This window comes from Micromys minutus (assembly GCF_963924665.1).
Source record: "Micromys minutus genome assembly, chromosome: 30".
Taxonomy (NCBI): domain Eukaryota; kingdom Metazoa; phylum Chordata; class Mammalia; order Rodentia; family Muridae; genus Micromys; species Micromys minutus.
Genome location: NC_137965.1, coordinates 11,290,703 through 11,307,941, shown reverse-complemented (window position 1 = coordinate 11,307,941; position 17,239 = coordinate 11,290,703). Strand labels below are relative to the sequence as shown.

Genomic DNA, 17,239 nt, shown 5'->3' with positions numbered 1-17,239 from the left:
CAGGCTTCTGAGAGCTCCTGGTGGCCTGCCCTGTAGTCTCCCACTGCCTAACCAGGTCACATGGTTACGAAGCCATCCATCTTCCAGCGCTACGCCTCTAAAGGTGCACCTCTTGCTTTCTGCATGTCTACCAGGAGCCCGACCCATAGCGAGACCAGGTAGTTTTAATATGCAGCTTGGAGAACGAGGGAAGTATTTAGCAGCAGTTAAGCCAAAGGGCATCTGTAGCGGCAAATATTTAAAAAGTCTGCTCTGTTCTCCCGGCGGGGGGCACGCCCACGAGCTCTGGATTCACGAGTGAAATACACACATACTCAACCTTTATATTTAATATGGTTCAGCTAGCTCAGAGGCTGGCTCTTGAGCTTCCACGTGGCTATCACACTCCCCTCCGATATTCCTGAGTTAATACTTGCTAAATCTAGATTTCATCTCTGCTACCCCAGACCCAAAGGTGAAGTGGCCCTCGGAGCCCCTTTCCCGGATTCTTACACGTCAGCGGGCTCCCCTTCCTGTACCTTTTCCTGCGTGGTTTGTCTCCTTTGCCCTCCTAAAGGTGGAACTCCGTTCTTCTCCCCGTCCCTGTATTTCTTTTCCGGGAATCCTAAAAATCCCACCTCTATCCCCCTGCCCAGCCATTGGCCATTGGCTCTTTATTGACCAGTCAGAAAACCAACCGTGGGCAGGGACCTGCCGCGGACGTGCGAATTCCCAAGTAAGCACAAATCAGATCCCCAGTAGGCATCGGAACAAAATAAGGTCCTAAGGTCCAAGTTAACTGCCACTTTTCTCCACCCAAAACCTCTGATGGCAGTCCTCTCAGCTGTGACATGGGTCACACGCACATCGTGAAGGTTAAATGCCGTCATGTGTAGGTTCTCTGTGGACACCGGATTGGACGTTGGCCACTGATCTCGTTCTAATGTCCGACTCTTCTGGGCATGAGCTATAAAGTACTATTCAAGCAAAAAAATGAGCCTGGTGTTCTTCACAGGGTATAAGAAGTTGAGAACTTCTAGTGTAGCCCGAATATTGCCTCTCCCCCAGCTCGTTCCATTCGCAACACAGGGAAAGAGACAAAGTTCAGAAAACTAGGACAGGTCACCCCGGTCCTGAAGGAAGAAATAAATCAGATACATTGGGAACCGAGGGCAAGGCAAGATTTTTTATTTTTTAAATAGAGTTTTTAGTTTCTGTGGATCACAAACTCCTGGAGTGTCTTAATGATGTTTTGGATACAGGGAACTCTGAGACATATTTGATTTTGTTCTCTGCTGCCGATGTTCATTTTTGGTGCTGGTGTCACTGGGGTCCTCCTCCGGCCCCTCTCCTGCCTGTCCAGCCCACTCTACCCGCAGGCTCATCTCCTCCTCAGGGTCTAGCAGACCGGCGCCCTCTGGTGGCCACATGCTGCATTCGCCTCTCCTTAGGCATGTGCTTGCTTGCTGCAAGCTTCCCTGAGATCTCTAGTTTGCTCTCTTCAGATGAGATTCACCTCTTACCACCGGCAAGGACTCGGCTTTGTTTAAATTTAAACGCCAGGTCTGGACGTCTAAGAGGGACTTGGAGTTCACTAAGCCTCTTTGTTCCTCTTCTTGGTGCAGCCACACTGACTAGATCTCCTTCCTCCATTTTCGAGTTTCCAAAATATATTCATTAAAAAAAAAAAAACCACGAATGAAGAACAGACTCTGTGTGGAACGCACAGGGCATTATGTTTGTAAGTATGTTTGAAAGGCTAGGCCTACTCTGCTGTCTGTGGGGAGGAGAAACGAAGTTGCTGTCAGGACAGGAGAGGTATTTTGTCTTGTTTCAAGCACATGCATTATGTACTCAAGAAATGTTATTGCTGGCACCCTCTTTGGGGACGGGTCCATGGCTCAGTGGCAGAATACTCTCCGGCATATGTAACTGACAGGGTTTAAGCCCTGGCATCCCAAAACAAAAACCAAACTAAGGTAAATCAGGATTATTATACCAACCCCGTTTCAACAGTGCTGGAAAGACGGTTTTGTCAAGTTGGCTAACTCCTAGACTATCTTACCTTGATTTTTCTCTCTCAGTAGATATGAGTTTGGTTTCTCCGCTTCACTGGGAATTATTGGTCGAGTCCGTCGCTTCTATGGTGACAGATTCTTCATTTGAGAGTAAGCTTAGAGCAGAAGAGGCCCTCCGAACATTCTTCTGAAAGATGCCACATCCAGTTCCCGGGAGTAAAGTAAATCAGTTGCAAACAAAACTAGTTTAATGCGTTTTGAAGATCAGGTCTATTGAGAGAAATGTCATTTACTTCGTGTTAATGCATCTTTACCGGCTGAGTTGTTTAAAGCTAACTCTTAACATTTGAACTGGAAGAAACATTCTGCTGGTTATTGGCCATGATTACAACTCACTCTTGCGTACTGGGGAAGAAACCAGTGTGAACGCTTCCGGTATCGAGGGCTGGGGTGATGGCGCGGTGAGTAAAATGCTTGCCATGTAAGTGTGGGAACTGAGCTGTGATACCCAGAACCACAAACTGGGTTCAGTAGCCCAGTGCTCCTACAGTGAGATCTGGGTACAGACAGATCAGGGAGGGGCTGGCCGAGAGGACACAGCAGTTTATAAACAAGAGAATTTATCTCAAACAAAATGAAAGTCAAGGGTCTCGATCCAAGACTGCCCCTCCCCGACCACCACACGTGCATCATGGCACATGTATGCCTACACACACACACACACACACACACACACACACACACACACACACGGACATCAGGTAAAAAGATCCCTTTTGAGTTGTTAAAAAAAAAATACTGTACAACTAATATTCTCATAAAACACGACCCTTCTCAACTTTTCATTTTTTCCCCATCTTTGAAGCGCCACAGAACAACCAAAGCAACAGATTTAACTGAAGAAATTTATTTACTTTTTCCCCTAGGTACATGGATGATGTAATTATAGACAGTTTGATACACAGGAAAACCTTTCTGTCCACCTTCCTTTTTATTTTTTAAATGGATCATCACAATATTTTTTTTTTTTTACAATTTTAAAACAATACACAGCTTTCTTGGGCTGAAGCAATTGCAAGAACGTATTGGTATCGGTATATTACAGCTACTTACAATGTTTAAGAATAGCAATGGAGAAAAATAAGTTATTTAAATATTGATTTCATATACAGAAAGTGCAATGTTGTTGTCATATAACTTGCTTGACAGTTTGTGGGGTTTTTTTTCCCTTATCAATTTAAAAATCAAGATAACGTGGACTCAAGACAGTCAGATTTTTCTGGAACCTCACTCAGTCCTCACACAGCATGACTTGGGAATCTACTTCTGTTCCAGCACAGTTGTGAAACACTATGCCGTTATCCCGGATTCATTTCTCACAGAGGAATTCTCTCCAATTTCATCCACACCTGGGGTCAGGACAGAGAAAAGGGTCCCCAAATATGCAAGGCCATGAAAAGCGATTTGCTTTCGCTGTCTGGGAATGTAAATAGTAGTTTGGGCAGCTGCTTTCTCTGCAGACAGCTGAGACACACAAATCCACACGCATTCTGGGTAGCTACCTGAGCCGAAACGCCTTTCCGGGTTAATGTTGTGCTTTCCAAAGACAACAATTTTTCACGGTCACTCAGAATTCTGTACCAAATGCAACTGATCAAAAGTGGCGGTTGCTAAAGCTGGCCGCCTGTCTGCTGACATAACCATACACTAACATTCAGGCTTTCCTCGGACCAAATGAAACGTTCATAGCAAGAGAAAACCAAACAAACATGAATATAAAAAAAAGGGGGAGAGAGAGAGAGAGAGAGATAGAGAACCTCAGCCCCTTCAGATCAGACATTCACACTAAATTCGTGGTCCCTGAATTTAATTCTCCATGCAAAGGCAATGATTTCCAGAGTGATAAAAGATAAAAGCTACTGTTTGACCTTCTCAAGACCTCCTCGATTGGTTTAAAAAAGAAAACCCTACACCAAGAATGAACTAAAAACTGGGAAATTCCCGTGAGACTTTCTCCTCTTCCCTTGTTACCTCCAACGTGACATTTGCGTAGTTTCTCTCTTTGATCAGCTAAAATCCTAAGGGCAGTCTGTTGGGAGGTCAGGCCAGAGTTACTTAAAAACAAAAGGAGAAGCCTTTTTCCCAATGCCAGTGCCCACAACAGCCTGGAAAGCTCCTGGGCGTTGGGACTGACAGAGAACCCTGCACCCCCACCCATCCCATGGGCTATGCCTAACCCAGGGGGCAACCATGAGCTCCTTTAAGAGTCCAATAGGAATCTAGTGCCTGTACCTTTTTATTCTAAACTGCCCCAACTTCTCCACATGGCATCTTACAGAAGGTGAATGGAAGCGAAGAAACCTAACATTATTATTATGTTTAGTGTATACTAAAATGTGTGTGTTGGGGGGAATCGCCTGAGATTTTCCTCAGAGACATGGATCCAGTTAAATAAAGCATATGGCCAGGATCGCTTTGTTATTAACAAAAATGACTTGCCCTTCTCTTGAGGGAAATCAAGTTTTAATACCCCAATGAACCATCAGAGGACTGACCCAGACCTTGTGTTCAAAGTGCTTCCATGATAGCTTGAGACCTCCCATAGTGCTTGTAAGACAAACCATTTTGTAAGCTCTGAAGCATGTGTACCTGTCTAAATTTGCCAACTGCTAGAAGACCAGACGCCAGAAAGAAAAAGATGATAGATTATGTGGAAATCACCATCGAGGGGAAAAAACAGTTGAAAATATGCAATATTTAATAGACAGATGATGCAGTTTATCTGACTCCATAACGGACCTCTGCTTGAATTCAAATAATTATCTAAGTAACAAATGGAAGATAGTTATAATTATAGAACTGGCCAAAAAAAAAAAAAAAAAAAAAAAAAAAAACCCAAAAAACTAAAAAACACAAACACAAAAGAACCTTAAAGAACTGAGTGTAAACTACTTCCCTTTTTAGGAAAAAAAAATCTTTCTAAAATATGCAACATTACAATGACTTTCTGCAAAGGTGATCCGTTAGTTGACGAATGGATCTGGGCATCGGTGGGGTTAGGATCTCATGTAACTATACTCCAACGCCATGGCCACGCTGATGGCCAGTCAAAGTGAGCAGACTCAAGGGCAGTCACTGCGCATGCTCGAGAACACGTGAGCCCTTCCGCGAATCCTGATCGACTTTTACCGAATTTGTAGTTAGTTCAGAAACTAAAAGTCAACCCTGGTAGTCACCCCCTATAAAAATAAGCCATGTTAGAATGGGACTGCTGGAAACATCCCAAACACGTTAGATGGCGCTCTAAGCTGGAAATCTGGAACTAGGGTTAAGGAAGGGTTGGGGACACTAGATAGATAACTGGTTAAAGTTTATATTAAGGCAAATAAAAGCTAATTGCTAGAAAGCAATTACAATGTCTCTCATTTATCTACAGGAGAGGAGGACTGTTCTGTTCTTGAGAGAGTCAGCTGTTGAAGCTTTTGAACAAAATCAGCCTGGTCAACAGTATAACAGTAACTCCAGAGTCTGTTACTTTGGCCTAGCTAAGCCCATCGGGCTTGGGCATCGAGCCAGGTGGCCAACAGATGCACAGGGCACAATCAGACACGAGCAGGCTGCCTGTCGTTCCTAGCCCTCCGCCAGCACAGACAGACTGATCGCACGGTGTTCGCAGAGTCCGCTCTTCCGTGTCTGAAAACAGAACTAAGTGCTAGTCTCGCCTTTGGGCATCAAAAAGAGAACCACATCGATTTCCTCGAGGGGCAGGAGAGGAGGCCTTTTCGAGAAGAGAGGGTCCTCCGTTCTGAGTCCTAATCGTGCAGTTCGTGAGCCCCGAGTGGGTGATTTTCTTCCCCGTCAGGTCGACCCCAGCAGATATGGAAGGATTCTATCAGCTTCCGAAGCACAGTGAAAGGCTGGCTCTTGTCCAGGGAGGGCCGCGGCAGGCCTGGCTACATGGCCTCGGGGCCCGGTGGCAGTTTGAAAAGTCTGGCTGCGGTTATGAGCTTCCTTATATGCCTCTCCTCTGTGATGCCGGCCTCCTGAAGGCAAGTGTGGGACAGGGAAGGCACTTGGCTCAGTGTGGTGAACCCTGCGTCAGAAAGGGTGCTCCTGTACATGGGCAGGCCAATGGAGATAAGCCAATCCGACACGGACGCAACACATCCGGGAGACAGGGGCTTTCTGCAGATTTCTGTCAGCCCACCACTCGGGATCTGTATGAAGGAGGAAGACCAGGTCATTAAGAATGCACGGGTACCGTGAGCTACCTTTTGTGTGGCTGAGAGGGACAGTACTGTGATGTGCCATTGCTAAGAGACGTCAAAACCAACGTTAAGAACTTCACTCAAAAATGTAAAAGACTTTTACGGGACTATCCCTAGAAGATTCCAGAAGGAATTTTGGACCGGATCAGACCCCGATTACGTGTGTAAGGCTACAAGCTGGCAGGCATGTATGTCTATCTTGCTATTTTTGTCTCTGACAGTGTAGGGCTTTTATAAAAACATTTTCTACTGTATTTTGACTCCACATTAGCAACCAGAAAATTAAATATTTAAATGGACATTGGTAATCAACAGTTTAAAACATAATAACGTTGAGTCGAATAGGACAGAGACACGAACCTTGGAATCTTATTGCTAAGTGCATAAAAGGCTGTCTTTCTGAAGGAGATTTGCAGGGTGTAAAAGCCTACACGATATTGTACAAATTCACAAAGGCATACATTATATGCATGGAGGTCAGAGGTCCGAGGCCAGAGGTCAACCTTCCATGACCTTACTCAAGAGCTGTTCATCTTTTATCTTGAGACAGGGTCTCTGGCTTGCATCTGGAACTTGCTGATTCAGCTAGGCTGGGTGCTCAGTGAGTTTCTGGGATCCACTTGTCCCCTCCCTCCCTCCCTCCCTCCCTCCCTCCCCTCCCTCCCCAGCCACACACAGGATCATCACAAGCGTGGGCTATGACACACAGAATTTTTTCCCCCACACGGCGAGCAAAGAACATAAACCCAACTCTCCGAGCCATCTCTCTAGCCCTGATTCTGTATGATCTTGAGAAGGCAAACTCTCCCCGGAGAATAAACCCTCAGGTATTACTGAACGTCCACAGATGGGTTTTAAAGCAAGCTGCTTTTCACTACGTCATTTAAAATAAATAGAAAGGAGTAAACCCGAAACATTTATGGATATGTAATTGGCTAAGCCATAGAATATTCACCTAATAGAAACCTTGAAATCTTGATAATAAAAAATAAATTTTATAAGACAGATTCATGATCTGACAGGCAGAAACCAGCAGGCTTAAGACTGTTCCCTTACTACTTACTGTACACGTGCTCAGAACTGACTGGTTAATTGATAATTAGGGGTTTTTACGTACTTAGGGCACACAGCATGGTGTTTAGAGACGTGCAAAAGTCACACAACAGCTAAGCCAAGCCACTTAACAGACACTAATTACTTCACTAATCACACGCCTTTCTCCCCTGTAACAAGAATAAAGCCGCGTCAGCATCTTCTGCCGAGGATATAACACACTATTGTCAGCTGCGCTGTGTATGGGATGCTCCCGGATGAACTTAATTCGCTAAAATTTGGTGTCCCATCTATGGATTTTAAAAACAGGTGTTCCTAGTGCTGAGATATAATGAACTTGCTCCCTTTTTGTCTTTCTAAAACTGTCCTAGCGTTGGGCATCCGAGAATGTGCCCGAAATCTCAGCGCAGAAGAGGCTGAGGCAGGAAGGTCACAGATTGAAGGCTAACCTGGCTATGTCTGAAAGGAAACAAATAAATAAACAAACACATAAATGATAATAAAGGTGTCTTTTCCTAGGGCTCTAGCAAGTCTTGGCGTTACCGACACCTGCCGGTAGTGAGCTTGTAACTAAATATATTGCAGAAAGCTGTCCCGCCTCGAGTGTGGGCTGCTCACCGCCATACGATGCTGCTTCCGAAGCAGCTTCACGCGGATCTGGTCCATGTTGGTGGCAACATCTCTCTCAGGCTGATCCAAGTCCTCTGCGTATCTCTGCACCAGGGCTTCAGGGATCCCACAACGGCCATGCTTACCAGGGGAACGAGAAACGAGGCATGAATGGTGGTCCAGACAGACCCCACCTAAGACACACCCCCACCTAAGACACACCCCCACCTGAGACACACCCCCACCTAAGACACACCCCCGCCTGAGACACACCCCCACCTGAGACACACCCCCACCTAAGACACACCCCCGCCTGAGACACACCCCCACCTAAGACACACCCCCACCTAAGACACACCCCCACCTAAGACACACCCCTGCCTGAGACACACCCCCGCCTGAGACACACCCCCACCTAAGACACACCCCTGCCTGAGACACATGGCAGCACTGCGGGAGAACGACACCAGGAGCGTCCATTCAAAAGGAACATAACCTATTGATTATCAGGGCAGATCCTTGAAAAGAAGCGTGCTTGTATCTACACCTTATAAAAACCAATGAGCTCTAAAGAAATATTTCAAATCATAGTTAGGGCAACACGGTCCTGTGGTTTTTTTTTTTTTTTTCGGGCCAACACCTTAAACCCATTTTTACAAAACTCCATCCCGTAGTGTCATTGAACAGAGTCCCCTAATCTGTAGAAAACCAAACCGTGACTCTCCAGACACTATTTGCCCTTCATCTAAGAATCACGCCACTCTATCGCTGGGCCACATTACGACTCTCCCTGTGTTCCCTTCAAAGGTACACAGTCATGGAGTATCAAAGACGAGAAAAAGAAGGAAAGGCCCCAGGGGTTGGGGGGGTGCTGTAGGGGTACGGGTGGGGGGGAGTTGTTCTTAGGAGGTATTCATGATCATAAGGATCTAATAACAAGGACTCTTGGGGACACATTATAACAGAAGATGCATTTTCAGAAGAAAAGTAAAGCCACCTGTATTATTTCTGATTTATCTTCAAAGTCGCTTTGGTGTTGGTAGCCTTTTTCTTACCTCTTTTCAAATGGGAACTGCATTTCAAGTATAGATATGTTTTTTTGGGGGGGGTACATATTATGCCCCCACCCCTCGTTCTATAGAGATATTTGTATAATCGCTGTAGTCCACCTGAAGAGTCTTCTGGACCGGAAGTGCTCTACAGTTTTCTGTATGTGCTCTCGTTCATTCTATTGGCTTACAACAACCTGTCTATGAGTAGATAAGGCAGGTTATCTGAAGCCCCAGTTAAACTACACAGAAACAAAAGTATCCTTCTGTGGGATACGCGCCCTAGATTCAGGTCTCTCTTGTCCATTACTCAAACCCAGTGGGGCCAGTTCTGGCGATGATCCCTGCAAACCACAGCTACCTAACTAAAACCAAGAGGAAAAGCACGAAGCTGTGTTTGAATTTAATCCAGGGGCAGGGGTTCGAGCACAGCACGTGTGGCCAGGCCCTGGCTCTCGTGTGAGTGGCGCACGCCTTTAATTCCTGCACTTGGGATTCAGAGGCAGGCGGATCTCTGAGTTCAAGGCTAGCCTGGCTCTAAAGAGCAAGCTCCAGGGCAGCCAGGGCTACAGAGAAACCCTATCTTGAGAAACCACACCAAAAACCCAAAAGGAAAATCAGGGCCCTGAGGGCGGAGCCTTGGCTACCTTATCAGAGTAGGGTTCCTCCGTGAGATCAATGCCCTCAGCCTGCAGCTTGTTCTCAGTGAGCATCTCTAGGTCCACACCCCGGACGCAGGAAACCTTCCTGCCCAGCACTGGGCCCAGCTTCACACCGTGCTCCTGCAGGCTGGTGCTCTCAGGGAGCGCGGCCAGCCATGGTGGGGGTCTCGTGCAGGCAGGGCTGCCTGGCTCAGTCCCCGTAGAAGACCTGGGCTCCCGGGGAGAGGGGCAGTCGCTGGGACTGACCGGGCTGGCCTTCTTCAGTGGCAGGATGGGTGCCTCCGGGCTGGGGACCGGGTGCAGGCCATTGGCTAGGCGCTCCCGGCTTTTCTTGGCCGGCACAGGCGGGGGCTGTGATGGATGTCTGGACTGTGTCCTGGTCTCAGGGGTGCTCTGCTCCCCATCTACCCCTTCTTTGGTGCCCAGGGGGTGGTGGTCATGTCCTTTTCTGAGACCCTCAAGAGACGTCCTTGTTAAGCCGGGTTTAACGGGAGGCTGAGCCTCGAAATTTCTGGGTATACACCGAGGAGGAGCTATGCCCAGGTTGGAGGCCACCGCAGAGCCATCCAGTTTCTTAGCCATCGTTTTCGGGGGGTCGGAAAATCTCTTGCTTTGGGTCAGAAGCATCACATCTTCTGCAGCGGAATCTCGTCCTCCGGGCAAAGCCTTGGAGGTGCAGGCAGATGACTTCTGTGGCACTTCTGGTACATTCTGAGGACAGGTTTCCGGCATTTCGGTAGGCGCATCCTTGCCAATATCAGCATCTCCCTGAAGGTCGTCCAGGGAATGGGATCGAGGCCAATTTTCCACAGGCTCAGGACCCTCCAGGGTTTCACAGCTGCGGCAGATGGAGACCGGGAGACTCCTTCGGTTTTTATTCAAACCAGTCACAGAGGGCACGTCAGAGCACTTGGCGGTGTCCGGGGCTAGACCTCTTCCTAACCTGCCCTCCTCTCCCTGCTTGCGCACCTCCCCTGATTTCGTTAAAGGCAATGTCGGGTAGTTGCCTGGCTGGCTCCTGTTGAAAGACGTTAAGTTGGACTCCGTGGACGACTTAGTGGGCAGGACGCTGGGTTTTTGAGCTTTGCCTGTGAGAGAAGGAGATATTTTACGACGTTTTAAAGTCAATGAAATTGATGCGCAAACAAGGGCTAGGGGACCAACAAAACCATCACCTAGGACCCATTTTTATGTTACTCTAGAAAAAGATGTAAACGCCACAAATCTTCAGATGGTGCAAAGAAATGGCGGTGTCTAATCTCTGAAAAGCTAGTAAGTGGTTAATATAAGTAAGACACTTTTTTTCCCTGCTAACCTATTAGTAAACATCCCCAATTCTGCGTGTCAGTTTAGAATTCCGACTCTCCCCCATTAAGTGGCATGACCCTTTGGCTGCAACACACAAACAGCAGTAGGGAGATACCAGGCTGCAGGCCAATCTTCTCGGTAGGGCAGGAAAATGGGTGAGATGATGCCCACTCAGAGAAATAGCTGCTTTAGGGCAAATGAAGGTATTCTTTGATAACAACCACAAACACCTCTGTGTGGGGCACTCTAGATGAAGGAAATGGAGCAGAAAGGAAAGGCCCAGGGCTCTGACACTTCAAGTGCTTTTGCCCTTCATCAGCAGGGAGAAAGAATTTTCTCTCTTGATTTCATAGCTTTCTAAGCTCACTCGAACCCCAAACTGATAACATTCAGTGTTGCAGGCTGAGACCAGCTCAGAACCTAAGGATGGCAGCTGGGAACAGCGCTCTCCTCAACTGAACTTTTCATTCACGAGGCCATCCTTTTTGAAGAGACTCACATCAGCACATGAAATATTTTATGCCCTGCAAAGCAGACATCCAGCTATATAGGGCATGTCCTCCTGCCTTAGGAGGAAGTTGGTACTGCAAACTCTGCCCACCTGGATGGCTACCCTGATCAACAGCAACACACGGGCCCTTTCTTAATAGGTTGGTATTCTGTTGACACATGGAGATATGTTACTGTTACTTCTGAATGTACTGGCTACATTTCTTATTAACAGAAGAATCACTACAGCTAAATGCAAGGGGGGAAATACTTCACCAGAGCACATTGTAAAAAAGGCTCCAAATCAGTTGAGATTGAAAACTTTTTCTTACTAAAATCCATTGAGCTCAAATTTTAGAAGTGTTTTCTTCTCTTACTTTTTCCCAATATGAACCATATGTCTCAATGCCAGGTTCACATTCTGTATGAAAATACAGGGAGAGCTCTAAGTTCACCTTGAAATCAAAGGATGGCTCACCAGTATATTTAATTCAGTTTTTCAGTAGATATAACTGAACTCTCTTGGGCATTAAGCCCTTTGGCATTTCTATCTTTCTTCCTTACCAACCCAGCACTGCTGGGGTTAACTTTACCAGACTCCTGCAGCTATAGAAAAGTTAACGGAAACAAGACAAAAACAAAAACACTTCCAAACAGACCCAAGGATTTGCTGTTTGCTAAAAATGATTCAGTGCCGGGCTCCTGGGTGTGTTTTGTGTTGCATTTTAGCCGAGGTTATCTAAATGTTAAGCACCAGAAGACCCATCGAATCTTCCCAAGTTGACAGAACATTCTGAGTGGCAGAGCTTATGGGTAAATGTCTAGGTTCCCAATATGCCTATGACAATTGACATCAGTGTGAGGTAGGCAGGCAGTGCGCCCAGGTGTAGAGGTGAGGGCTTGTTCTAAGAGTGTGGTTGCTCGTACCACGAGACTCTGAACTCAAGCCTTTATTTACCTTATCTTAGAACTAGTTTGGGTGCCCAAAACAAGTCTCTCACACTTTTTTGTTAAAGCATGGTTGAGATTAAGAAACAATTTCTTTTTCTGTCCACCACCTAACACACACATACAGTGAAGACAGCAATGGCTTTGCCCGTGGACTGTGTTGATGCTTTCTTTTTGTGTCCTAGGAAACTGTTATCAGTGGAAACTTGGGGGACACAAAAGGAGGCCACAGAGTTGCTGGCCATTTTACCTTTCTGCTTCATTCTGCTTAAGACCTTGGTCCTGTGTGGAGGAGGCTTTGGGACTTACATAGTGATTGCTTCAGGAGCCACAAATAAGACATGTGGCTGTCTAGTCACCCTCTCTAGGGGTAACTGCCTCTAGTTTCAGGCTGAGAGGCTACAGCACACGGCTGCCGGGGTTCCTTTGATGGAGAGTCTACCTGGCAAATCGTTTTCCTTGTGGGCCTAGTCATTCCCAGTACTGAGATGTTAGTGGTTACTGTGTGAAGAAAAGGGCACAGGAGACACACTATTTAGATTTTATGGCTGCAGGCATTTTAGGCAGCATTTATAAGCATCACACAGCAGCCAGCAGGACTAAACAGAGGTTACCGGAAGAATCGTGGGGGACAAGGTCAGAAACGGAAAGATGACCACTGGCTTCATCTCCGTACAAGAGTAGAGCCTTTGAAAACACTGAAGCAGGTTCTGAGCCAACGTTACCATTTTCCAAGTTCTCGATGCTTTCATAGCATCCGGAGTCTCGTGGGGAACGTCCACTCAGGCCCTGGCTGTCCGCCAGCAGCTTCTCCTGAGAACCAGACTGGTCACTGTTACCTGGAGATAAATACACGGCATGGTGTTACAAGGAGCCCCAAAGACAGCGAGATTTTTTCATCCTTTGAAACTGACGCATGTTAAAGCTGAACTCAGACAAGCTAACGGGATCAGAACACTTCTCTTTCAAGCAGTGTATCCACCATGTGAAAATAAACTCGGTGGGAGAACCAGGGTTGAAACATGCTGGTGGCTCACAAGCTACCCAAACAGTGGGAGACTGAGGCCACAGCGGAGGAGAGGAATACTTCGAGGAGGAGAGGCCTGCTGAGAGATAGCGCCATCGATGAGAAGCAGTGTGTGTGAATGGGGCCTTCACAAGGCCGGTAGGATCAAGTGCTTGTCAGATGCCTGGAGGACTTGGATGTCAAGCCATTTATGTTCCAGGCTCTCCAAACTTGGGAGCTTCTATAAGTCTCAAGTGAAATGTTGCTTTATAAGTTTTTGGGGAGTATTGTTAGACTATGGTAACAATATTCGCCCTGTTGTATTACCTCGGCCAAAGGAAGGCTAGTAAGAGAGGAACAGATCCCTATTCAAGGAGAAACAAATCTTTTGTTTTCTGCAATGTTAAGTTTCCTTTCTCTTGACCCTTCTTCCACTGCCTGGGGGACAGGGTTTCTAATCTTTGCATCCATCCGGTGTGTGAAAAGTGTTTAGGAGACCCTCTGACTGGTAAGCAGAGCAGCCGACTGGCCAGCTCAAATGGAACAGCCCCAGCTTGAGCAACCCCTCTAAAAAGAAGCATCATTATTTATTATTTGGACCTCAGTAATGGTGGAAAAAAAACCAAAAGGCAAGTTTAACTGTGTTGTTTTAGGGACAACCTGGTGTAAAGCCTGTGGATAACCATATGAGTGCTCAGTACTCAGGCAGCGGTGTTTTCTAAAGTGGGAGCCCAGGACACTGAGGTTCTACACCGCGAGAGCATCTTCAAATACTTATGTAGAGAAAGCACTTGGTCACACAAAATGGAAAACAAGAGAACTTTTTTTTTTCTACATAAAATAGCTAGTTGCAAAGACAAATGGCTTCAATTGATTTTTCTTTCCTCTCACCTGCCCACCCCCAACCATACACACATAGAAAATAAATAACTAAACAACTAAATAAATAAACCAGAACAATGATGCCTTTTCTCAGGACATTAGGGCTGTCATGACATGCATGTGCTGGTGGGGTCCCATCAGCATCCTTCGACTTCCTGTCTGTGTTCTATAACACGCACAATGCCAAAGAGGATGTCAGAACACATTCTCAAAGTATAGCCCGAAAGAATGCTGACTGTCAAACCATTGGTGGGAAAATTGACAAATTAGAAGTGCATGAGCAAATCCCACCCCCTCCCTCTACAACAGCCCCAAACTGGAACATTCTCTGGTGATGCCCTCATCCTGTGGAAGAGCCTGTGGATTTGGGTTGGCCTCTGCTCTTGTCTAAGCATGTTATTTAGAAAAACGATCCCTGGAAATGAAAGAGCTTCGAGCTGTCCTTGAGTACCCTGTGGAAGGGATCACTCGCCTGTCCCTGGTGGTACAGGGACATCCGTTCACTGTGCCAGAGCTGCAGAACAGGCTGCAGTCTAGGGCCTACCAAAGAGAAACAGGACCCTGTGAGGCTGCTGAGAAGTGCATCCTGGGACCCCAGTCTTGCCAGGCACTACAAGGTCCTGTGGTGACAGAAAAGGGAAGGGTCTCTCTGGTGCCCGAGAACCACCATGCAATTGACGGTCATGTGGAAGACATCTGACAGAGGGAGGGGCTAAAGCCGCTACCTTCACCAGGGAGAAGGTGACTCTTATGTGTCTAGACTTTTCTCTCACACTCACTAGCCTCAGTGCCAAGGTAGGAAAGACAAGAGCATGAGGAATAAGCCAACTGTCATCATCAAAGGGCTGAAGTCCCATTTGGTCACGACCTGAAGGGACTCAGCATGCCTGGTCTAAGCCGTCTCCCTATGGCACCCACCCACACATGGGAGCCCATGTGAGCATCCTCAGGGGCCGAATATGCATTGACGCTGAGATCCTCAAACATCCAAAGCAATGGCATACAAGGGCACACGCGGTTTCTAGAAAGCAATTTTCTTAGGAAGAAGGAGAAGGAATGGGACTTGTGGAGGGGAGCCCCTTGAAAAGGCTTGCCATATTTTCTACAGCAGATCAGTCCTTCATCTCATTTCCATACCCCAAATAATCTTAAATTAAGAGTCTTACAAAAACAAACAACCCCTCTTCTTTTGAGTCGGGGGTCTCTCTCTGTAGCCCAGGCTAACCCGGAACTTTGTTTGGGTAATCCTGCCATACTTGTTTCAATGTTCACTTCCCTAAGCTGAGGTTATAGGCCACCATGCCCAGCTTCAAAAGGCTGTTTCTACTGAGATGTGCGCCTGCCGGTGGTCAAGATGGTGGATTCTGATATATGGGTGTTACTACGATTTTTTTTAAAAAAAGTAAACAGTTTTAAGAGTGTGTTCATGTAGAAGACCTAAAAGAGTCTAAGGAGAAGTGAGCCGACATTTTTTTCCAAACAGAAGGTTGAGTGCAGACCACCTTTCCACATCTGTGGGGAACACTGGGAAGGTTTGGCTTCATATCTTCAAGAACCTCACTGGATATCTCTCTACTGCAAACAAACTGGGTTTTGCAAAACACTACCGTGTTTCTCTAAGTTATTGAGGTACTTGGGGGAAGTATTTCTTAAACACAATGAATTTAACTGAATTAAAGGGAAAGTCTTACATCACTAGGCTACATCTGGATATGTCCTCTCAACATCAATTAGAGCCACTGAGCCCTCGAAGCCTTTGTTTCCAGATCAATAAAAGGAAATGCCGTTTTAAGTATCAGAAATTCCAAGCAGCGCAAATGCATCGACCCCAAATGGGATTTATGAACAAGGAGCCTCCCATGTTAGCATCCCATGAGATGATTCTGGTACAAATCTTAGGATCTGAGCCTTGGACGATGGGACTAAGCCAACGTGTTATGTCAAACTAGGCTCAGATCCCTGCCCACATGCAGGATTTAGCTTTGCTCTTCTGACATCTGAATGAAACAGGAAATGTAACGGATGATGTATATAAGCCAGCTGTCCTCCGTAAAGAGTAAACGACATATAATACGGAACAGATGCGGTTCAGAAGAACAACTGGGTCTACGTTAATTCCTATTGATGGAGCAGGTCTGCCGTACCAGTAAGTCACTAGGCTAGCTGCTTACACACAACCTGGCCAGAGACCCCGGAGGTTCTCAACCTTCTTCATGCTGTGACCCTTCCTCACGGTGTGGTGACCCCTAACATAAAATTACCTTTGTTGCTCGTTCCAAACTGTCTCTTTGCTATTATGAATTATAATGTAAATATCTGTGTGTTCTGATGGTCTTTGGCCATCCCAGGGAAAAGAGCATTTGACTCCCAGAGGGGTCACAATCCACAGGTTGAGAACCATTGCTCTAGTGCTCTTCCAAATCAAATGCTACAGAGCCCTGCTCACCCGAAGGCTGCCTGCTTACTCCGTCTATTACTGACTTTTTCCCCCGTTGCCATGAGAAAATGCCCTCATCAAAAAGCAGCTGAAGAGTTCGTTGGGGATTTAGGGTCAAGTTCATCCTGGTGGGGAAGCCGTGGGTGCAGGCGGTTGAGCGGCTGAGCATTCACATGCTCACATTCACGTGGCCTTCACAGCCAGCAGCAGAGATGAAAGTTGATGCACAGTTCACGTTCTCCTCAGTTCAGGACCCTAGCTTAGGCACCAGTGACCCCGACAGCAAAGGCGGGCCTTTCCACTTTATAGAACCTCATCTACAGAGTCATTCACGGGCGTGCTACAAAACTAATTCTACATAAGTCTCCTTAGGCTTGTCTCCTAAGTGATCCCAATGACGTCAGCCTCACAGTTAGCCACCACGTCTAAGGTTCAGGCTTCTATTGACAGCATTCCTTTTACGTTACTGGCATAATTTAAAGAGTGACTTTACCAACACAGTTGCTTTTTTTTCCCTCTTGGTCTTAGATA

At 46.6% G+C, this 17,239-nt stretch overlaps 1 protein-coding gene across 2 annotated transcripts in view; it reads right to left on the bottom strand.

Annotated features, from left to right (window-relative positions):
- Window positions 1–2,923: 2,923 nt before the first annotated feature.
- Window positions 2,924–17,239, bottom strand: part of SASH1 (SAM and SH3 domain containing 1) — a 161,084-nt gene continuing 146,768 nt past the window's right edge. For both annotated transcript variants that reach the window (XM_080941692.1, XM_080941693.1), the window contains 4 exons: window positions 13,109–13,222; window positions 9,624–10,726; window positions 7,937–8,068; window positions 2,924–6,214 (listed from right to left, as the gene is read on the bottom strand). In XM_080941692.1, coding sequence (XP_080797818.1) covers window positions 5,951–6,214; window positions 7,937–8,068; window positions 9,624–10,726; window positions 13,109–13,222 — 1,613 coding nt within the window. In that variant the 3' untranslated portion in view covers window positions 2,924–5,950. The remainder of the gene's footprint in view (window positions 6,215–7,936; window positions 8,069–9,623; window positions 10,727–13,108; window positions 13,223–17,239) is intronic.